The following is a 23897-nucleotide window of genomic DNA, read 5'->3' as shown; positions in this document are numbered from 1 at the left end:
GTCTGCATGGACTCCCAGCCCATCTGATCTCCGATCGGGGCCCTCAGTTCTCCTCTCGGTTCTGGCAAGCCCTCCATTCCAGCCTGGGTACTCGAGTGCACCTGTCCTCGGCCTACCACCCACAGACAGATGGCCAGACAGAGCGCACCAATGCCACGCTAGAGCAATATCTCCGCTGTTACACCTGTTACCAGCAGGATGACTGGACCACTCTATTGCCCCTAGCGGAGTTTGCATACAACAACGCGGTCCATTCATCCACCCAAATGACCCCGTTTGCTGCAACCTACGGGTACCACCCTCGGTTCTTCCCAGCGATCCTACCACCCACGAATGTCCCCGCCGTCGATGCCTACCTGCAAGAACTCCGTGCCAGCCAAGACTTGCTCCGAGAGCAGCTACAGCAAGCCAAGGAGGCATATAAACGGGCTGCGGACCGAAAGAGGCAAGAAGGCCCTCCAGTGCAGCCGGGGGATCAGGTGTGGCTCTCAACTCGCTACCTGCGCCGGCCTGGTCGGTCTCACAAGCTGGATGCACGGTTCATTGGACCCTACCCCGTCGTTGAACAAATAAACCCCGTCGCCTTCAGGCTCCAGTTGCCACCCCACCTCCGCATTCACCCCGTGTTTCATCGCTCCCTCCTTGTTCCGGCTGCACCCCCTGACCCAGCTCGGACTCCTTCCCCACCGCCGCCACCACCAGTGTTGGTGGATGACGAGGAAGAATATGAGGTGCGCCAGATCCTGGACTCCCGGTACCATCGTGGAGGCCTCCAGTACCTGGTGGACTGGGAGGGATACGGCCCAGAAGACCGGTCTTGGGAGCCCGAGGACAATCTTCATGCCCCGGACTTGGTGCACCAGTTCCACAACGACCACCCCGACCTTCCAGGTCCCTCGACGGAGGGGGGCCCTGGGGGGGGGGATAGTGTCATGGGTGCTGGGGACCCTTCAGAGGAAGTTGAGTCTGATGAGGAAACTGTGCCCCTGCCACCTGCACCAGTGCCCCTGCCTCCTGCTGGAGAAGATCCCAGCCCCCCTGCCTCGCCCTCTCGGGTGGCTCGTGTGCGTGACCGCCTCCGGCAGGACCTCAGGGATCGGAGGAGGGCGGCACGCTCACAAGCAAGACGCTCCCTGAGCCCTGAGTTCTGAGAGGATTCTGGCCCTTCTAAGAGCAAGGATGCTTGAGTGGTAACAGGATCCTGGCTGCCTCCCTGAGCCAGCAATTAGCCCAAACGGCAACAGCCAGCAGAGGGCTATATAGCTGTGGGCTTTGGGAGGAAGCTTTGTGGAAGCAACTAGTCATCTCCCTGACATTCTAGCATCCACTCCGGCTTGACTTTGGTTCCTGACTCCCTGACTTTGGCTTTGGACTTCTGGACTCCCTGACCTCGGCTTCTGGACCTCAGACCTGCGATACTTCTACAGTGATTCGGATTTGGCGCCTCGGACCCTCCTGCTTACTGGCTACAGACCTCGGACTGCCTCTGGACTTTGCCTGACCCGGCCCCAGCCGTGACAGTAAGCTTGTGTTGCTGGTGTCCGTAATAGGATTCGGAAACGCTTTGGCCAGTTTGAACATAAGAACATAAGAGAAGCCATGTTGGATCAGGCCAATGGCCCATCCAGTCCAACACTCTGTGTCACACCGTGGCCAATTTTTTTATATATATATATATACACACACACACACACTGTGGCTAATAGCCACTGATGGACCTCTGCTCGATATTTTTTATCTAAACCCCTCTTGAAGGTGGCCATGCTTGTGGCCGCCGCCACCTCCTGTGGCAGTGAATTCCACATCTTAATCACCCTTTGGGTGAAGAAGTACTTCCTTTTATCCGTTTTAACCTGTCTGCTCAGCAATTTCATCGAATGCCCACGAGTTCTTGTATTGTGAGAAAGGGAGAAAAGTGCCTCTTTCTCTACTTTCTCCATCCCATGCATTATCTTGTAAACCTCTATCCTTGTGTCTTTTGGATTGTGAGATGGATGGCTTGTGCATACCAAAGAGTCTACAAAGCCTTCCCTGCCGCCATTTGCAAAAATGCAGCCATGTAATCCATTCCCCACTTGGCATAGATGCTGTTTCTTAGCAGCCACCCAGCTCAGCACCATGTTAGAGTCTATCTCTACAGTGCTGGAGTGTTAGTCTGAGCGATTGTGAGTTCGTTGGGTTTTTTTTCCCTTTTATGAGACCATAAAACATCTCTGAGATAGAGCGTGTGCTTGGCAGAAATTGACAGCCGCTCTGGATGTGGTCTGGAAGCCACGCCGGCTGTATTTTAATGTATATTTAAGGCCTGCCAGTTTTTGCATGGGCCGACGGCTTGTGCGGTGTTTTATTCCCGGCCCCCAAAGACCGTCAGAGTCGCTGCAGGGAACAGGAGGCAGAATCTGGTACTTACAGACAGGACTGCTGTACGCCCAGGAGGGAAAGGGAATGACAATCTCAATGGAAAATCTGTCACCATCCTACAAAATAAAAGGAGGATGCTGGCTCACTTTGAATGGCCCAGACATCCTGGGGTGCAGCCTCCAGCTCTATGGAGCAACGAAGGCCGGTTTTCTGCTGGGTTTGCCAAAGTTTTCATCTAAAAAGCTTATATAAGAATCATTAATTTCGCAAGAGCCCTCCGAGTGTACAATTTAGGAGGCCAGCCTAGGTTGTACCATTGCAACAGTGGGAGGGCTTCTAGTGTTCTGGCCCCACTGATGGACCTCCTGGTGGCACTGGTTTTTTGGCTGCTGTGTGACACAGAGTGTTGGACTGGAGAGGCCATTGGCCTGATCCAACAGGGCTTCTCTTATGTTCTTATGTGACACAGAGTGTTGGAGTGGAGGGGCCACTGGCCTGATCCAACATGGCTTCTCTTACGTTCTTATGTGACACAGAGTGTTGGACTGGAGGGGCCATCGGCCTGATCCAACAGGGCTTCTCTTATGTTCTTATGTGACACAGAGTGTTGGAGTGGAGGGGCCACTGGCCTGATCCAACAGGGCTTCTCTTATGTTCTTATGTGACTCAGAGTGTTGGACTGGAAGGGCCATTGGCCTGATCCAACAGGGCTTCTCTTATGTTCTTCTGTGACACAGAGTGTTGGACTGGATGGGCCATTGGCCTGATCCAACAGGGCTTCTCTTATGTTCTTATGTGACTCAGAGTGTTGGACTGGAGGGGCCATTGGCCTGATACAACAGGGCTTCTCTTATGTTCTTATGTGACACAGAGTGTTGGAGTGGAGGGGCCACTGGCCTGATCCAACAGGGCTTCTCTTATGTTCTTATGTGACACAGAGTGTTGGACTGGAGAGGCCATTGGCCTGATCCAACAGGGCTTCTCTTATGTTCTTATGTGACACAGAGTGTTGGAGTGGAGGGGCCACTGGCCTGATCCAACAGGGCTTCTCTTATGTTCTTATGTGACACAGAGTGTTCAACTGGATGGGCCACTGGCCTGATCCAACATGGCTTCTCTTATGTTCTTATGTGACACAGAGTGTTGGACTGGAGGGGCCATTGGCCTGATCCAACAGGGCTTCTCTTATATTTTTATGTGACACAGAGTGTTGGACTGGAGGGGCCACTGGCCTGATCCAACAGGGCTTCTCTTATGTTCTTATGCGACACAGAGTGTTGGACTGGAGGGGCCACTGGCCTGATCCAACATGGCTTCTCTTATGTTCTTATGTGACACAGAGTGTTGGACTGGAGGGGCCATTGGCCTGATCCAACAGGGCTTCTCTTATATTTTTATGTGACACAGAGTGTTGGACTGGATGGGCCACTGGCTTGATCCAACAGGGCTTCTCTTATGTTCTTATGTGACACAGAGTGTTGGACTGGATGGGCCACTGGCCTGATCCAACAGGGCTTCTCTTATGTTCTTATGTGACACAGAATGTTGGATTGGATGGGCCACTGGCCTGATCCAACAGGGCTTCTCTTATGTTCTTATGTGACACAGAGTGTTGGACTGGATGGGCCACTGGCCTGATCCAACAGGGCTTCTCTTATGTTCTTATGTGACACAGAATGTTGGATTGGATGGGCCACTGGCCTGATCCAACAGGGCTTCTCTTATGTTCTTATGTGACACAGAGTGTTGGACTGGATAGGCCACTGGCCTGATCCAACAGGGCTTCTCTTATGTTCTTAAGTTTGTTTGATTAGACTTTTTGGTGAGACATGCCGCTCTTTTTCATTCGTCTCCCCCATTTTCACAGACGTCAGCTCCGCTCCGGATCCTTTGGCTCTACCACATTGTGGAATTCCACCCCCCTCGCAGCCTGCAAAAGTTTCCCCTTTGCTTGGCAGAAAAATTCAAAGCGAGGCGATTTTGCCGGCCTTGAATGATGCATTGCTATCTTTGCGCAATACGACTCGGCTATGCAAACCACCTCGTCCCAAATATGAAGGATGGAGCAATTATGCATAAAACATTGGCCCTGGAGTCGGGGATTTTGAAGAGCCATAAATTATGTAGGCTTCATGGAACTTTAAAGAAGTCTGTCACTATGGCAAATCAGGCTCCCTCCAGAGGCTGGCCTGGAAGCACCCCCTCCTGGTGATTTGTGACTATTCCAGCAAATAAAAGTTTCAAATTCACTCCAAGCAGGTTTGATATATCTCCCTCTTTGCAAATATTCTGGAGACCGACAGCTTATTGTGTGGGGTGTGGAGGAGCCGCAAAGTCTAGGTAGGAGCGGGCTTGCCAATCCCCAGATCCCAGCGGGGGTTCTCCTACTTTCCCAGGCTCCTTCCCACCCCCAGTCAGCTGACCAGCAGGGGGAAGCTCCGCCTCCACAGATCCCATGTGCTTTTCCCCTTCGGAACGCTCGGAGAAAGCTTGCAAAGGCTTCCTTTGGGGATGGTGTGTCTGCGCCTTTAAGGCTGAAGGGGGGGGCGGGATGAGCAGGCGGAACAACGTGGCTGCTCCCAGGAGCAGGGAAAGCAGCCCAGCCCCTCCATTTGAACCAAGCAGGAGTCAAGTGGCACCTTTAAGACCAACCAAGTTTTATTCAGAATGTAAGCTTTCGTGTGCTCTCTAAGCACACTTCATCAGCACACGAAAGCTTACGTTCTGAATAAAACTTGGTTGGTCTTAAAGGTGAGACTTGACTCCTACTTTGTTCAGCTGCTTCGGACTAGCACAGCTGCCCACTTAGACCCTTAGGAAGGAAGGAAGGGAAGGGAAGAAAGGAAGGAAGGAAAGGAAGGAAAGAGGGAAGGAAGGAAGGAAGGAGGGAAGGAAGGAAGGAAGGAAGGAAGGAAGGAAGGAAGGAAGGAAGGAAGGAAGGAAGGAAGGAAGGAAGGAAGGAAGGAAGGAAGGAAGGAAGGAAGGAAGGAAGGAAGGAAGGAAGGAGAGAAGAAAGGAAGGGAAGGAGGGAAGGAAGGAAAGAGGAAAGGAAGGATGGAGGGAAGGAAGGAAGGAAGGAAGACTAGATGAGGGGCTTGGTTTGGCTTGGAGAAGTGATTTAAAGAGGGAAATGGCTGATGGGGCAGCAGCTTTGAGAGCCACACAATATGTGTGAAAGAGCCACATGTGGTTCCCAAGCCACAGTTTGGCCATCCTTGGGCTATAGCATCAAAACCACAGGATGTTCTTGCTCCACTGTATACTGCCTTGGTCAGGCCACCCCTGGAATACCGTGTGCAGTTCTGGAGGCCTCACTTCAAAAAGGAGGTGGACAAAATGGAGCGGGTGCAGAAGAGAGCAACGAGGATGATGAAGGGCCTGGAGGAAGAACCCTCTGAGGAAAGGCTGAGGGCCTGGGAAGGTTCAGTCTGGAGAAGAGGAGATTGAGGGGGACATGATGGGTCTCCGTCAATATTTGAAAGGCTGTCCCTTAGAGGAAGGCAAGGAGCTGTCCCACTTGGCAGCCAAGGACAGGACCTGAAGCAATGGGCTCAAATAACAAGCAGAAAGGTGCCGGCTGGATATTGGTGGGTGTGTGTTAGTGTGGGTGTGTGTTAGTGTGGGTGTGTGTTAGTCAGAGTAGTTCAGAGGTGGAAACAGCTGCCTAGAAAGGTGAACATATACAGCTGCCTTATGCTGAATCAGACCCCCATGGGTCCATCAAAGTCAGTATTGTCTACTCAGACTGGCAGCAGCTCTCCAGGGTTTCAACCTGAGGTTTCCCACGCCTATTTGCCTGGACCCTGATGGTGAGGGGTCTGGATACCAAGTCCTATGAGGAAAGGCTGAAGGAGCTGGGGATGTTTAGCCTGGAGAAGAGGTGGCTGAGAGGTGATAGGATCACCATCTTCAAGTCCTTGAAGGACTGTCCTATAGAGGATGGTGCTGAATTGTTTTCTGTGGCCCTGGAAGGTAGGACCAGAATCAATGGGCTGAAATTAAATCAACAGAGTTTCCAGCTCAACATTAGGAAGAACTTCCTGACCGTTAGAGCGATTCCTCAGTGGAACAGGCTTCCTCGGGAGGTGATGGGCTCTCCTTCCTTGGAGGTTTTTAAAGAGAGGCTAGATGGCCATCTGATAGCAATGGAGATCCTGTGAATTTAGGGGGAGATGTTTGTGAGTTTCCTGCATTGTGCAGAGGGTTAGACTAGATGACTCTATGCAACTCTATGATTCTATGACCCTTTTCAGTTGGAGATGCTGGGGACTGAACCTGTCCTGGCCCCACTGATGGACCTTCTCATGGCACCTGGGGATTTGTTTTGGCCACAGTGTGACACAGAGTGTTGGACTGGATGGGCCGTTGGCCTGATCCAACATGGCTTCTCTTATGTTCTTATGTGACACAGAGTGTTGGACTGGATGGGCCATTGGCCTGATCCAACATGCCTTCTCTTATGTTCTTATGTGACACAGAATGTTGGACTGGAGGGGCCACTGGCCTGACCCAACATGGCTTCTCTTATGTTCTTATGTGACACAGAATGTTGGACTGGAGGGGCCACTGGCCTGATCCAACATGGCTTCTCTTATCTTCTTATGTGACACAGAGTGTTGGACTTGATGGGCCATTGGCCTGATCCAACAGGGCTTCTCTTATGTTCTTATGTGACACAGAGTGTTGGACTGGATGAGCCATTGGCCTGATTCAACATGGCTTCTCTTATATTCTTATGTGACACAGAGGGTTGGACTGGATGGGCCATTGGCCTGATCCAACAGGGCTTCTCTTAGGTTCTTATGTGACACAGAATGTTGGACTGGATGGGCCACTGGCCTGATCCAACATGCTTTCTCTTATGTTCTTAACCTGGGACCTTCTGCTTACCAAGCAGATGCTCTACCACTGAGCCACTGTCCTTCCTCAAGGTGGTGAGCCCCCCTTCATTGGCAGTCTTCAAAGCCCGGTTGGATGATTATTTGTTGGAGATGCTTTAGGCTGATCCTGCATGGAGCAGGGGGCTGGACTGGAAGGTTTATGTGGTCCCTTCCGACTCTAGAATTCTATATACCAGGGGTGGCCAACGGTAGCTCTCCAGATGGGTTTTTTTGCCTAGAATGCCCATCAGCCCCAGCCATTGGCCATGCTGGCTGGGGCTGATGGGAGTTGTAGGCAAGAAACATCTGGAGAGCTACCGTTGACTACCCCTGCTATATACATTTATATCAAGGGCTTGCATCAGCATGCCCTGAGGGGGAACACCTCGGATTCTGGGGAGGTCCCTCAGCTTCTGACTCCTTGCTGGCTCATCTCCCCTGATGCCTGCACTTACACACCCTTCCTCAGTGTGCTCGTGGGCAGGGATGGAATTCTAGCAGAAGCTCCTTTGCCTATTAGGCCACACACCCTGGATGTAGCCAATCCTCTTAGAGCTTACCAGGCTCTTTTTTTCTAAGCTCTTGAAGGATTGGCTACCTCAGGGGGGTGTGGCCTAATATGCAAAGGAACTCCTGCTAGAATTCCACCGATGCTAGACCACATTCCCCAGATGTAGCCAATCCTCTCGGAGCTTACAGTAGGCCCTGTACGAAGAGCCCTGGAAGCTCTTGAAGGATTGGCTACTTCAGGGGTGTGTGGCCTGATAGGCAAAGGAGCCCCTGCAAGAGTTCCACCCCTGCTCATGGGTACTTTGCTGCCTTTGCCCCCAGCTACACATGCTGCCTGGCACTGCTGGAGAAGGGCATGGGGAGGTCACAGTGCAGAGTTGTTCCTGGCGGCTGCAGCAGCGGCACTCCCAGTTGCACCTACCACTCAGCACCATCAGGGGGCATCGTGGGCCACTGTGACTGTTCTGCTCCAGGGAGAGCTTGCCGATGGGCAGAAGATGGATTCACAGGCAGCTGTGGGGGGGGGGGGGGGTGGCTCATAGGTGGGTTGGAAAGAAGAGGGGTTCCTGAGCATGCCATAGCTCTTGCAAAGCTGCCCTTTATGGGAGAGCTCTCTCAGCCCCACTGACCTCACAGGCAATGGTCCCGCTAAGCTGTGGAGTCTTTGGAGCAAAAAAAAAAAAAAAAAATCTACTTTGTGAGCTATTGGCATTAAGGTTGTGAGTTGCTGCATCAATTAGCTTGCTCCGTGGCCTTTTTTTTCCTGAGCTGAGACAAAAATAGGTGAGCAGGGGGCTAAACTGTGAGCTAGCTCACACTAACTCAGCTTAGAGGGAACACTGCTCATGGGATGGCTGTTGTGGGGGAGGAAGGTGAAGGAGATCGTGAGCTGCTCTGAGACTCTGAGACTTGGAGTGGAGGGCAGGATATAAATCCAATATCATCATCATCTTCTCCTTCTCCTTCTTCTTCTCCTTTTATCCACCTCCTTCTCCTTCTTTCTCCTCCTCCTCCTCCTTCTTGTCCTTCTTCTTCTCTTTCTTCTCCTCCTTCTTCTCCTCCTCCTTGTTCTCCTTCTCCTTCTTTCCTTTCCTTTTCCTTCTTCTTTTTCTCCTTCTCCTTCTTTCTTCTTTCTTCCTTCTTTCTTCTTTCTCCTCCTCCTCCTCTTCTTCTTCTTCTTCTCCTCCCATGCCCTCTTGCAAACCTGGCAGCGGTGCTAGCAGCCGACATCACCACCAGGAGCTACTAAGCAAGAGAAATGCATCTGCGATCCCGTATGCAGGTAGATCTGCCGTGCTGCCGCAGCCGCGTGATCGCAGGGCAGAATCCATATTGTTCCTTAATTTCCTGTGTCTTGTTCAGCCTCGAGTTAGTTTGTAATAAGGGAAAATAAAAGGGTGCATTATACTAATGTCCTTCTTCCAGCTCCGAGCTGTTTCCAATTGGTGAATGTGTACTTAAGAAAATGGTATGCAAATCGTAATAATTATGTGCGCCGCAGAAAATATGCAAACACTGATTTGTTCATGGTCTATTTCACTGCCCTGAATTCCCCCGTTTGGCTTCCGCTTGGCAGAAAATTGAAAAGGAAGTCCCAGACGTGAGCCAAACTGGGCGGGGTATTGAAAGTAGATTCAGCTGGGCCACTGTGTTGGTGTATAGCAGGGGTGTCGAACTCATGACGCCTCGATCCAACATAAATGAGACCTTGTCAGGCCGAGCCATCTGTGTCATAAAATGTAATGCCAGGTAGTGGATACATAAACTTTATAAAGGACACACACAAAGATTTTTTTTTAAAAAAAAACTTAACATAAGCTTAAAAGTTTAGCACTCTTGCAATGTTTTGTTTATTTAACAATTTTTGATAATTGACACTTCATGCTCTGAATTGTTGCATCCCAACCTGGAGACAGTGTCTGTGCTGTAGCAATCTTGAGTATGCTGTTCAGGTGTGTATCTGTAAGGATATTATAGCATTGGAAAAAGTGCAGAAAAGGGCAACTAGAATGATTACAGGCTTGGAACACTTTCCCTATGAAGAAAGCTTAAAACGCTTGGGGCTCTTTAGCTTGGAGAAACGTCGACTGCGGGGTGACATGATAGAGGTTTACAAGATTATGCATGGGATGAAGAAGGTAGAGAAAGAAATACTTTTCTCCCTTTCTCACAACACAAGAACTCGTGCGCATTCAATGAAATTGCTGAGCAGTCGGGTTAGAATGGATAAAAGGAGGTACTTCTTCACCCAAAGGGTGATTAACATGTGGAATTCACTGCCACAGGAGGTGGTGGCGGCTACAGGCATAGCCAGCTTCAAGAGGGGGTTAGATAAAAATATGGAGCAGAGGTCCATCAGTGGCTATTAGCCACAGTGTGTGTGTGTGTATATATATATATATAAATTATTGGCCACTGTGTGACACAGAGTGTTGGACTGGATGGGCCGTTGGCCTGATCCAACATGGCTTCTCTTATGTTCCTATGTTCTTAAGTTGCAAACCTACTTTTGATTTACTGACATTCACTACAGACAATCTCACAGTCAGTGCTTTGATCTTAAGGCCCAGAGGAAAACATGAAAGGGCTAGGCGTTGCAAGCTTTTGTACGTAAGTTGCTTTCTGTGCAGGTCAGCCAAGGGAGAAAATGGAGGTTTTGCTCTGTAGCTCCCGTGCGATTGAGCAAACCTAGCAAAGCAAGCTGTGATGCAGAAGGAAGCGAGAGAGAGAGAAGGAAGCAGATGACAGTGAGTTGCTTGCGAGCCTGATAGGAGCCCTCTGGGGGCCTGATCCGGCCCTCGGGCTACATGTTTGACACCCTTGTTGAAAGAAATAGAACAAAGTTTGAGTCCAGAGACCACCTTATGGGAATTGATCTCCATAGAGAATAATGGAGGAGATATTTCCCTCCGCTTCTTCCGCTTTCTGATGACCCTGAAGTGTGGGGGGGGAGGGCCTCCAAACTGGGGGATCCCCTGCCCCCACCTGGGGATTAGGCAAACCAAAAACCTCTGAAGGTATATGTGATCCAGATTACTAGGCTGTAATGTCTGTTTGGGCTTCTAGCCCCACTTTTGAACCTCCTGATGGCACTTGGTTTTTTTGGCCACTGTGTGACACAGAGTGTTGGACTGGAGGGGCCATTGGCCTAATCCAACATGCCTTCTCTTAAGTGACACAGAGTGTTGGACTGGATGGGCCATTGGCCTGATCCAACATGGCTTCTCTTATGTTCTTATGTGACACAGAGTGTTGGGCTGGAGGGGCCCTTGGCCTGACCCAACAGGGCTTCTCTTATGTTCTTATGTGACACAGAGTGTTGGACTGGATGGGCCAGTGGCCTGATCCAACATGCCTTCTCTTAAGTGACACAGAGTGTTGGACTGGATGGGCCATTGGCCTGATCCAACATGGCTTCTCTTATGTTCTTATGTGACACAGAGTGTTGGACTGGATGGGCCATTGGCCTGATCCAACAGGGCTTTTCTTATGTTCTTATGTGACACAGAGTGTTGGACTGGAGGGGCCATTGGCCTGATCCAACATGCCTTCTCTTATGTTCTTAAGTGACACAGAGTGTTGGACTGGATGGGCCATTGGCCTGATCCAACATGTCTTCTCTTATGTTCTTATGTGACACAGAGTGTTGGACTGGATGGGCCATTGGCCTGATCCAACATGGCTTCTCTTATGTTCTTATGTGACACAGAGTGTTGGACTGGAGGGGCCATTGGCCTGATCCAACATGGCTTCTCTTATGTTCTTTTGTCTGGGGCAGTGATGCTCTGTATTCTTGGTGCTTGGGGGGCATCGTGGGAGGGCTTCTAGTGTCCTGGCCCCGCTGGTGGACCTCCTGATGGCACCTGGGTTTTTTGGCCAATGTGTGACACCGAGTGTTGGACCGAATGGCCCATTGGCCTGATCCAACATGGCTTCTCTTATGTTCTTATAGCTGCCTTTCTTGCTCAGACTCAGAGAAGATTAGAAAATCCAAACTTCAGTTCAAACAGCAAACCGTGTTCCAGTAGAGAATGAATGGAGCCTGGGTTACAGAACTGGAAACCAGTTGCAACAAAAAAAGGAGGGGTCCCCAGCATGGTGCCTGCCATGACCCAAAGCAATGGGCTCAGATTATAAACAGAAAGGTACCGGCTGAATATTAGAATTTTTTTCTTTACAGTCCGAGTAGTTCAGAGGTGGAACCAGCTGCCTCGGAAGGTGATGTGCTCCCTTTTGTGGCAGGATTTCTCTTGGGTTGGCCAGTTTAATGTAGTGGTGAAGTGCACGGACTCTTATCTGGGAGAATCGGGTTTGATTCCCCACTCCTCCACTCACAGCTGCTGGAATGGCCTTGGGTCAACCATAGCTCTGGCAGGAGTGGTCCTTGAAAGGACAGCTTTTGGGAGTGCTCTCTCAGCCCCACCCACCTCTCATGGTGTCTGTTGTGAGGGAGGAAGGGAAAGGAGATTGTAGTCCGCTTTGAGACTCTGTCCTTGAAAGGGCAGCTTCTGGGAGAGCTCTCTCAGCCCCACCTACCTCACGAGGTGTCTATTGTGGGGGAGGAAGGGAAAGGAAATTGTAGGTCGCTCTGAGACTCTGTCCTTGAAGGGGCAGCTTCTGTGAGAGCCCTCTCAGCCCCACCCACCTCTCAGGGTGTCTGTTGTGGGGGAGGAAGGGAAAGGAGATTGTAGGCCGCTCTGAGACTCTGTCCTTGAAAGGGCAGCTGCTGTGAGAGCCCTCTCCAGCCCCGCCCACCTCACAGGGTGTCTGTTGTGGGGAAGGAAGGGAAAGGAGATTGTAGGCCGCTCTGAGACTCTGTCCTCGAAAGGGCAGCTTCTGCACGAGCCCTCTCAGCCCCACCCACCTCGCAGGGTGTCTGTTGTGCAGGGGAGATTGTGAGCCACTGAGTCTCTGATTCAGAGAGAAGGGCGGGGTATAAATCTGCAGTCTTCTTCTTGTCTTATTAAATTGGCAACAAAGTATGCAAGAGTTACCTTGTTCTATGAGATTGTTCCATCAAAAGGTCCAAAAGGAGGGCATGTGGCAGGATTTCTGTCGGGCTGGCCCTCTTTATGAAATTAGCCGTAAGAGCCACACGTTATTCGGCACTTTCATGCATTCCTGTTGCTCCCAGCCAACAGCTTAGGCTGAGGATCTAGGTCAGCAGAGAAAGTGTGTGAAAGGCAAAGGAAAGGAAAAGCCTTATGTGGTACGAGCCGGAGCCAGTAGAGTAACAGATAACTGGCCATCTGTATGATGCAGCTGGATATTATGGGATGCGTAATCTCAGATAATATCTGATAAGACAGAGATGGCGATATGAGTTCAAGCCTTTATCTACCCTGGGTTTTTGAGCAGAAGCTGCTGACTGCATTCAAGCCAGGGGACCGCGATGCTGGTCAAGCCCTCAAATTAAGACATCTTTGTTAATTTCAGCCTGATCTGACTAGAGACATCGAGGCTGGTCATGTCAGAGTTGAGTGGGATTTGGGATTTAGGCTTTCCATAAGAGCTATACTCTAGTCTTGGCTGTAGAAATATGCTTTATGCTTGACTATCTTCTGTAATTGTGTAACTGTATTCTGAAATCGCATTAAGGTTGCCAAGTCCAATTCAAGAAATATCTGGGGACTTTGGGGGTGGAGCCAGGAGACATTAGGGGTGGAGCCAAGATCAAGGCTGTGACAAGCATCATTGAACTCCAAAGGGAGTTCTGGCCACCTTTTCAATTCCTTCCTTCCATAGGAAATAATGAAGGATAGGGGCACTTTTTGGGGGGCTCATAGATGTGGACCCCCTGGTCCAATCTTTTTTAAACTTGGGGGATATTTTGGGGAGAGACACTAGATGCTATACTGAAAATTTGGTGCCTCTACCCAAAAAAACAGCCCCCCCCCCGAGCCCCCGATACCCGTGGATCAATTCTCCATGGTTTTCTATGGGAATAAATCTCCATAAGGAATAATAGAGTTCCCAGCAGACATTTCCCTCCCCCCCCCCCACTGCTTTCTGACGACCCTGAAGCGGGGGGAGAGCCTCCAAACCGGGGGATCCCCTGCTCCCACCTGGGGATTGGCAACCCTAGTACTAACGTTATCTAATTGCTTTGCCTTTCTGCCTATATTTTAAGCTTTCTCCAGAGAAGAAACTTGGAGTCTAATAAAGTTTCTCTATATGGTTTTGAAACTTCTTAGTGTGCATGTATTCGCCTTCTGAAAATTCTTTCACTTTCGGTTACTGAAGGTACAGTGAGGTGTACATAAATAATCCTGCGACACCTTTCATGGGCAGTCTTCAAAACGCGGCTGGATGATTATTTGTCCGAGATGCTTGAGGCTGATCCTGCATGGAGCAGGGGGGTGGACTAGATGGTCTCTATGGTCATTTCCGACTCTCGAACTCTTACGTGTTTCTAGAAAGTGGGCAAGCCCAGATGGCCTATTGGCCATTGGAGATTTGATTGCCTGTGGAGACGTTGTTAAAAGAAACGCTGTTTTCGCAGCAACTGCTCCCACAGCACAAGGATTTTTGTGGTGTGGCAGGAGGTAAACTGCAGTAGCCGTTTTGTGACTAGCTCCGCCGCCTGCAGCAGCCATTTTGTGGCTGGCCCCGTCTCCTGCAGCAGCCATTTTGTGGCTGGCTCCGTCTCCTGCAGCAGCCATTTTGTGACTGTGCCCACTCTGCTGTGTCGGAAACCCAAAGGTGCCCAGAGGCTCAAATAAGTTGGGGATCCAACATACCATAATGCAGAAAGTAGATTATAAAGGCAGCGAGCAACGGAGTTAAAGGAAGGGGATGCATACAATAAACCTTGGAATAAACTACAGTCATATCCCTCCTTCCATTCTCTGTTTCCAAGGATTTCAGAGGACAGTTTAGGTGGATGTGAAGAGGAGTCCAGGGGCAGGGGGAGAAGACAGCCTGCTTCTCATATGAGATCCCCTCTCCCCATATGAGCCCCGCCCCCAGGTTCTGAGATCCGTGGCGCAACATCTTAGAATCGTAGAATCACAGAGTTGGAAGGGACCTCCAGGGTCATCTAGTCCAACCCCTCGCACAATGCAGGAAACTCATAAATACCTACCCCAAATTCACAGGATCTTCATTGCTGTCAGATGGCCATCCAGCTCCTGTTTAAAAACCTCCAAGGAAGGAGAGCCCACCACCTCCCGAGGAAGCCTGTTCCGCTGAGGAATCGCTCTAACGGTCAGAAAGTTCTTCCTAATGTTGAGCTGGAAACTCTTTTGCTTTAATTTCAATCCGTTGGTTCTGGTCTTACCTTCCGGGGTCACAGAAAACAATTCCACGCTATCCTCTATAGGACAGCCCTTCAAGTACTTGAAGATGGTGATCCTATCACCTCTCAGCCGCCTCCTCTCTAGGCTAAACATCCCCAGCTCCTTCAACCTTTCCTCATAGGACTTGGTCTCCAGACCCCTCAATATCTTTGTCGCCCTCCTTTGGACCCATTCCGACTTATCTATATCCTTCTTAAAATGTGGTGCCCAAAACTGAATACAATACTCCAGATGAGGTCTTACCAGAGCAGAGTAAAGCGATACCAACACATCCCGTGATCTGGACACTATATCTGTGTTGATACAGCCCAAAATTGCATTTGCCTTTTTAGCCACCGCATCACACTGTTGACTCATGTTCAGCGTATGATCCACTAAGACCCCTAGATCCTTTTTGCACAGACTACTGCTAAGACAAGTCTCCCCCATCCTCAAACCATGCATTGGATTTTTCCTACCTAAATGCAGAGCTTTACATTTATCCCTGTTAAAATTCATTTTATTGATTTTAGCCCAGTCTTCCAGCCTGTCAGGCTCATCATCTTGCATCCTGGTTCAGTCTTCCACTGTATTTGCAACCCCTTTCTTACACTGCCATTTTCTCCTATGTCTTTCAGATCCACCCGCTGTTGAGCCGACATTCCTCGAGATCCGACAGGGCCAAGGCCGGAGCGTCACCATGAGCTGCCGGGTGCTGAGAGCTTACCCCACCCGGGTCTTGACTTTTGAGTGGCGGCTGGGCAATAAGTTGCTTCGAACGGGACAGTTTGACGCACAGGATTCCACGGAGTACACCATCCGGAGCCTCTCGAGGGACAGTTACGGGGTTTACAACTGCAACGTCATCAACGAGGCCGGAGCCGGAAGGTGCAGTTTCCTCGTTACAGGTGAGCTTTCCTTGGAAATGCTGTTTCTCAGTGGGCTTTGTGTTTTTCCCATTCTGTTCAGTGCAAACTGCACATGGAATGGGGCACCCGATGATAAGGCGGTGGTGTTCTTGGGTATAGCTGATTCTCTCTTTTGTGTGTAGGGGTGCCAATCCCCAGGTGGCGCAGGGAATCAGGGGGAAAAACCCTCAGCGAAAAGCAGCCTCACTATTATAAGCCAATTTTGTGTTTCATGGAAGATTCTACAAATACAGATTCATTACACATTTTCAATATTACAAGGCGAGAGCCAGTTTGGTGTAGTGGGTAAGTGTGCAGACTCTTATCTGGGAGAACCAGGTTTGATTCCCCACTCCTCCACTTGCACCTGCTGGAATGGCCTCAGGTCAGCCAGAGCTCTGGCAGAGTTGTCCTTGAAAGGGCAGCTTCTGTGAGAGCCCTCTCCAGCCCCACCCACCTCACAGGGTGTCTGTTGTGGGGGAGGAAGGGAAAGGAGATTGTGAGCCGCTCTGAGACTCTGTCCTTGAAAGGGCAGCTGCTGTGAGAGCCCTCTCAGCCCCACCCACCTCACAGGGTGTCTGTTGTGGGAAAGGAAGGAAAAGGAGATTGTGAGCCGCTCTGAGCCTCTATCCTTGAAAGGGCAGCTGCTGTGAGAGCCCTCTCAGCCCCACCCACCTCACAGGGTGTCTGTTTTGGGGGAAGGAGATAAAGGAAATTGTGAGCCACTCTGAGTCTCTGATTCAGAGAGAAGGGCAAGGTATAAATCTGCAGTCATCGTCTTCTAACCCAAAACTCCCCAAAATTTCAAAGTGTAGGGTGGAATATAAAGCCAATATCTTCTTCAAAAAAGGAGAGCCAGTTTGGTGTAGTGGTGAAGTGTGCGGACTCTTATCTGGGGGAGCTGTCCATCAGTGGGGCCAGGACACTAGAAGCCCTCCCACTGTTGCCCCCCACAAGCACCAAGAATACAGAGCATCACTACCCCAGACATAAGAACGTAAGAGAAGCCATGTTGGATCAGGCCAATGGCCCATCCAGTCCAACACTCTGTGTCACAGAAGAACATAAGAGAAGCCATGTTGGATCAGGCTAATGGCCCATCCAGTCCAACACTCTGTGTCACATAAGAACATAAGAGAAGCCCAATGGCCCATCCAGTCTAACACTCTGTGTCACAGAAGAACATATGAGAAGCCATGTTGGATCAGGCTAATGATCCATCCAGTCCAACACTCTGGGTGTTTTCGCACTCACGTTTTACTGGCGCCATGACCCTCCTGACGCCGGCGAATCTGCATGGATTTCGCACCAGAAGCGCCGGCTACTTCCGTCGCTAAGCCAGCGCAAACGTTTTCCTGCATCTTTGCGATTTCCGTTTGCGCTGGCTTAGCGACGGAAGTAGCCGGCGCTTCTGCGTGCGCCGGCGCTTCTGGTGCGAAATCCATGCAGATTCGCCGGCGTCAGGAGGGTCGTGGCGCCAGTAAAACGTGAGTGCGAAAACGGCCTCTGTGTCACATAAGAACATAAGAGAAGCCCAATGGCCCATCCAGTCTAACACTTTGTGTCACAAAAGAACATAAGAGAAGCCATGTTGGATCAGGCCAATGGCTAATCAGGCTAATGGCCCATCCAATCCAATCACAAAAGAACATAAGGGAAGCCCTGTTGTATCAGGCCAATGGCCCCTCCAGTCCAACACTCTGTGTCACAAAAGAACATAAGAGAAGCCGTGTTGGATCAGGCCAGTGGCTCATCCAGTCCAACACTCTGTGTCATAAGAACATAAGAGAAGCCATGTCGGATCAGGACAGTGGCCCTCCAGTCCAACACTCTGTGTCACATAAGAACATAAGAGAAGCCATGTCGGATCAGGCCAGTGGCTCCTCCAGTCCAACACTCTGTGTCACATAAGAACATAAGAGAAGCCATATTGGATCAGGCCAGTGGCCCCTCCAGTCCAACACTCTGTGTCACATAAGAACACGAGAAGCCATGTTGGACTAGGCCACTCGTCTTTGTGAAGATGGCATCTGTGCAGAGGGAGGCTTTGTTTGCCAAAGGTGTCCGCGAAGGTTCATTGAAGTTCCCAAAATGAGCCGACTTAGTTATTTGAAACAAAGTTGCGTTTATGGTTTTCTCCAAAGTTACTTCAGCATGAAAGACATTGGAACTGACGGCTAGCAGGTCGAGTCATTGGCGTTTAACGTTACACATCAAAGCGTTCGCATCTACCCCAACGCCCAAAACAAAGGCTGTCTTTGCAGGTGAGACATTTCGCACGGCTCCCCCCTTATCTTCTACAGTTGGGGGTTACATTTCCCGGCGAGGATGTCCTCGCTGCTTCTAGGGGGGAGGTGAGAATCTGCCCGGCGCTTTCTACTTCAAAGACTGCCTAACAACCTTTGATATTCCTGGGAAGCTGCTTTTGGGCTATCCCCTACTTGCCCCCCCCCCCCTTTGTGACTCTACTCATAGGGGTTAGTAAGCATATATCTTTATTAATGAATATGGTTAGTGATCAGTATTCAAGAAGAGTATCAATGAACAGAGTCTGACAACAGGGGGCTGCTGTGGTGTGCTCTGGGTTTTGCATATGAAGACACCCAGCTATTTAGGGCCAAACAGGGATCCCTTTGGAGAAAAATAGGTGGTGGAGCTCATCAGCATAACTCATTAGCATATGCCGCTCCCCCCAGCCGAAAGGAACCCGACGCGAGAAAGGAGAGCCCCGGGCGAGCGAGGCCTGCTTGGGCTGGCTAGAGATCTGGCCAGCCCAAGCAGGCCTCGCTCACCTGGGGCTCTCCGTGCCCTCGCCCCTCCCACAATCAAAAAGCCAGCAAGCCCCCCACCACTCAAAATAAGTAGCGGAGAAAGGGTGGGGCGGGCTTCTCCAGCGGTTAATGACGGCTGCTGTGGGCGTGGCAAAGCCCCTGGTGGCTGGCTGGCTGCCCGCTCTCCTAATCCAGGGATTGTTATGCAGCTGCACCTCCTATTCAATGGACAAGGGAGGTAGGGAGGAAGAGGGGGAACCCCCAGAAAGGTTCAGGAGCTGTGCTCCTGTGAGCTCCTGCTGAATCGGAGGCCTAGGGCCAAACAACATGGGGCAGGCATTTCCAGATAAGAGAGAAAAGGCGATTTGGAGACAGGAAGCAGTTCTGAGAAGGTAAGTAGCCCCGTGGCGCAGAGCGGTAAAGCTGCAGTACCGCAGTCTGAGCTCTCTGCTCATGACCTGAGTTCGATCCCGGAGGAAGCTGGGTTCAGGTTGGCAGCTCGAGGTTGACTCAGCCTTCCATCCTTCCGAGGTTGGTCAAAGGAGTCCCCAGCTTGCTGGGGGGGGAAAGGGTAGATGACTAGGGAAGGCAATGGCAAACCACCCCGTCAAAAGTCTGCTGCGAAAACGTTGTGAAAGCAACATCACCCCAGAGGCAGAAACAACTGGTGCTTGCACAGGGGACCTTTCCTTTCCTTTTCCTAAGATTAAAAGAGCCCCGTGGTGCAGGCAGAGTGGTAAAGCTGCAGTACTGCAGTTTAAACTCTCTGCTCACGACCTGAGTTCGATCCCTGGTGGAAGCTGGGTTTTCAGGTAGCTGGCTCGAGGTTGACTCAGCCTTCCATTCTTCCGAGGTCGGTCAAATGAGTCCCCAGCTTGCTGGGGGGAAAGCGTAGATGACTGGGGAAGGCAATGGCAAACCACCTCATTAAAAGTCTGCCGCGAAAACGTTGTGAAAGCAACGTCACCCCAGAGTCGGAAACGACTGGTGCTTGCACTGGGGACCACCTTGACCTTGTTTACCTTTAGAACTAAGCATCCCTTCTTCCCTGAAATCTTGGAGGAAGTTTGTTTTCACAGGAAAAAGCTCTGCAGCTGTCTTTCTTAAGGATGAGGACACACAAATTCTCGGGGAGCACCCCTTTCACCCACGGGAGGGACTTTGCACCATCAACAACGATCTACCAACGATCTCTCTTTTTTTTGACAAGGCAGTTGTTGTGTTTAACTCCCTCTCGTGGTTGTGAAGCCCAAATTGCCTCAGCAAAGAGTAGCTTCTGGGACCATTAGCGTCCCGCCGGCTAGGAGCTGAGCCTCCGTTTAATCGTTTCCTCTCTCATCCCCTGGCCATTTGGCACCCATTACAACGCAGTTTCCTCTCTCTCCCTGAGGGGTGCATCAGACCCTTGATCCTCTCTTCTTTCCACTCCGCTCTGACTCCAGTGGAGCACAGGCGGGTGGGAAGGGGGGCGGGGGAATGGGGAAACGTTTGAGGAGCCCTGCACAACAGACAGGCCTCAGAGCCGATTAAGTCAATCCCACAAATCACCAGTCAAGATGTTCTTCCAAAACAGACTCTTCGTGCACTAAAGACACTTCAGGGATGCCTTTAAAGTTGGGCTTTGCAGGCAGAGGGCACGGTGCCTTCTCTCTGGGCAATGCCGTCGGATTCAACTTTCGCCCGCCCTCTTCCTCGTGGAATAACACATTTTAATTGCTTGCTGGGTAAATAAGAAAAAGGGCAACTAGAACGATTAAGGGTTTGGAACACTTTCCCTATGAAGAAAAGTTAAAAACGCTCGGGGCTCTTTAGCTTGGAGAAACGTCGACTGCGGGGTGACATGATAGAGGTTGACAAGATGATGCATGGGATGGAGAAAGAAGTCCTTTTCTCCCTTTCTCACAATACAAGAACTCGTGGGCATTCAATGAAATTGCTGAGCAGTCGGGTTAGAATGGATAAAAGGAGGTACTTCTTCACCCATAGGGTGATTAACATGTGGAATTCACTGCCACAGGAGGTGGTGGCGGCCACAAGCATAGCCACCTTCAAGTGGGGACTGGATAAAAATATGGAACAAAGGTCCATCATAGAATCATAGAGTTGGAAGGGACCTCCAGGGTCATCTAGTCCAACCCCCATCACAATGCAGGGAATTCACAAAGACCTCCCCCTAAATTCACAGGATCCACATTACTGTCAGATGGCCATCCAGCCTCTGTTTAAAAACCTCCAAGGAAGGAGAGCCCACCACCTCCTGAGGAAGAAGAAGATATTGGATTTATATCCCACCCTCCACTCTGAAGAGTCTCAGAGCGGCTCACAATCTCCTTTACCTTCCTCCCCGACAACAGTCACCCTGTGAGGTGGGTGGGGCTGAAGAGGGCTCTCACAGCAGCTGCCCTTTCAAGGACAACCTCTGCCAGAGCTATGGCTGACCCAAGGCCATGCTAGCAGGTGCAAGTGGAGGAGTGGGGAATCAAACCCGGTTCTCCCAGATAAGAGTCCGCAAACTTAACCACTACACCAAACCAGCTCTCCACACCAAACCAGCTCTCCAGGAAGCCTGTTCCACTGAGAAATCGCTCTAACGGTCAGGAAGTTCTTCCTAATGTTGAGCCGGAAACTCTTTTGATTTAATTTCAACCCATTGGTTCTGGTCCTACTTTCTGGGGGCCACAGAAAACAATTCCACACCATCCTCTATAGCAGGGGTGGCCAACGGTAGGTATCCAGATGTTTTTTGCCTACAACTCCCTTCAGCTCCAGCCAGCATGGCCAATGGCTGGGGCTGATGGGAGTTGTAGGCAGAGAACATCTGGAGAGCTACCATTGGCCACCCCTGGAATAGCAGATTAGTCTGTTCAAGTGCTGCTAATTAGGAGATGTTCTGTTTTAACTGTTTGACAGATTCCAGTGGTTCCACAGGATCAGAGGAGGCCTTCTAAGCAGAATTGTCTTAAAGGTCTGACTACTCTTGACACGCTGATACCTGTTAACAGTTTTCCAAAGACACTCTAAGAAATGAGATACAAAAAAGTGGTAGTGGGAGCTGCCATTAAGTCGCAGTTGACTTACGGTGACCCCATAGCAACCCTGGACTTCTTGGTGAACTCTCATCCAAGGAAGAAGAAGACTGCAGATTTATACCCCACCCTTCTCTCTTGAGGTAAGAGCCCTGTGGCGCAGAGTGGTAAAACTGCAGTGTTGCAGTCGGAGCTCTCTGCTCACGACCTGAGTTCGATCCCAGCGGAAGCTGGTTCAGGTAGCTGGCTCCAGGTTGACTCAGCCTTCCATCTGTCTGAGATCGGTAAAATGAGTACCCAGCTTGCTGGGCGGGGGGGGGGGAGTGTAATGGCCGCAGAAGGCAATGGCAAACCACCCCGTAAAAAGGGCTGCCGTGAAAACGTTGCGAAAGCATCGTCACCCCAGAGTTGGAAACGACTGGTGCTTGCACAGGGGATCTTTCCTTCCCTTTTCTCTGAATTAGAGACTCAGAGCGGCTTACAATCTCCTATATCTTCTCCCCCCACAACAGACACCTTGTGAGGTGGGTGGGGCTGAGAGAGCTCTCTCAGAAGCTGCCCTTTCAAGGACAACTTTGTGAGAGCTATGGCTGACCCACGGCCATTCCAGCAGCTGCAAATGGAGCAGTGGAGTATCAAACCCGGTTCTCCCAGGTATTTATGTATGTATGTATGTATGTATGTATGTATTTATTTATTTATTTATTTATTTATTATTTTATTATTTTATTTGATTTATATCCCGCCCTACCCCACCAAAGCGGGCTCAGGGCGGCTCACAGCATAAAAGTTCTAACAATAAAATTCAGAATTAAAATACAATAGCATTAAAATACAAAAAATACAATAGCAGTTTACATAATTAAAACTTTAATACCAATACATCAATCCAACAGTGTGCTATCTATGGACTTCCTTCAGTATTTTGGTGCCGGTCAGTTATAAGCCAACCGGAAGAGGGCTGTCTTACAGGCCCTGCGGAACTGTCCAATATCCCGCAGGGCCCTGACCTCTTCCGGTAACTGGTTCCACCAGCAAGGGGCTGTGATTGAGAAGGCCCTGTCCCTGGTTGACTTCAAGCAGACCTCCTTTGGCCCGGGGATTACGAGCAAATTTTGAGAGCCAGATCGCAGTACTCTCTGGGGGACATATGGGAAGAGACGGTCCCTAAGGTAGGCAGGTAGGTAAGAGTCCACGCACTTAACCATTACACCAAACTGGCTCTGTGTTTGGCCGACCCTGCTTAGCATCTGAGATCTGATGAGTTCAGGCTGTCCTTAGGCCATCCAGGCCAGGAGAAAGACTATAACCCCTTGCTTAGCTAGCCTTCCCTTCCCTTGCAAAAAGTAATCTCTGAGCAAAGAGTAAGTAGATATCGAGAATGCTTTGTGATGATTCAGTTGTTTAATCGTCTTTGGTACTTTGATAAATCTTACACGTCGAGTTGGCTTGTTCCGTTTTGACTTCTGGGATCTTGCCAGTGTGGAAAGCTGCATGGGAGGAGTACCTCAGCTCCGGCGGGGGTGATGGGAGGGGGAGAGGGCAGGATTTCCCTCAGCCTGCAAATGCTGAAACTAGTTTTCCAAAGGGCAACAATGCATTCGCTGCCTAATGGGCACTGTGAGCCATCCCAAGCAGCGAGGCCCAGAAAAGGGATTCACTTCATATCTTGAAAGAAGAACGAGGAGAGGAAGAAGGTGGTGGTGGCGATGATGCCGATGATATTGGACTTATATCCCACCCTATACTCTGAATCTCAGAGTCTCAGAGTGGTCACAATCTCCTTTACCTTCCCCCCCCCCCCACACACAGGGGACACCCTGTGAGGTGGGTGGGGCTGAGAGATGCTCACAGCAGCTGCCCTTTCAAGGACAACTATGGCTGACCCAAGGCCATTCCAGCAGATGCAAGTGAAGGAGTGGGGAATCAAACCCGGTTCTCCCAGATAAGAGCCATGGCTGACCCAAGGCCATTCCAGCAGGTGCAAATGGAGTAGTGGGGAATCAAATCCGGTTCTCCCAGATACGACAGCTGTGGCTGACCCAAGGCCATTCCAGCAGCTGCAAGTGGAGGAGTGGGAAATCAAACCCAGTTCTCCGAGATAAGAGAGCTGTGGCTGACCCAAGGCCATTCCAGCAGGTGCAAGTGGAGGAGTGGGGAATCA

The 23897-nt window shown here is 50.4% G+C and overlaps 1 protein-coding gene across 1 annotated transcript in view; it reads left to right on the top strand.

The window, feature by feature from the left end:
- Positions 1-23897, top strand: part of MDGA2 (MAM domain containing glycosylphosphatidylinositol anchor 2) — a 713433-nt gene that overhangs the window by 544668 nt on the left and 144868 nt on the right. The window contains exons 9-10 of the mRNA XM_060261373.1: positions 15667-15966; positions 23791-23864. Of these exons, the coding sequence (XP_060117356.1) occupies positions 15667-15966; positions 23791-23864 (374 nt within the window). The remainder of the gene's footprint in view (positions 1-15666; positions 15967-23790; positions 23865-23897) is intronic.

This window comes from Heteronotia binoei, chromosome 21, assembly GCF_032191835.1.
Source record: "Heteronotia binoei isolate CCM8104 ecotype False Entrance Well chromosome 21, APGP_CSIRO_Hbin_v1, whole genome shotgun sequence".
Lineage (NCBI taxonomy): Eukaryota > Metazoa > Chordata > Lepidosauria > Squamata > Gekkonidae > Heteronotia > Heteronotia binoei.
The sequence above is the reverse complement of the archived record's forward strand: the minus strand, read 5'-3'. Positions and strand labels throughout refer to the sequence as shown.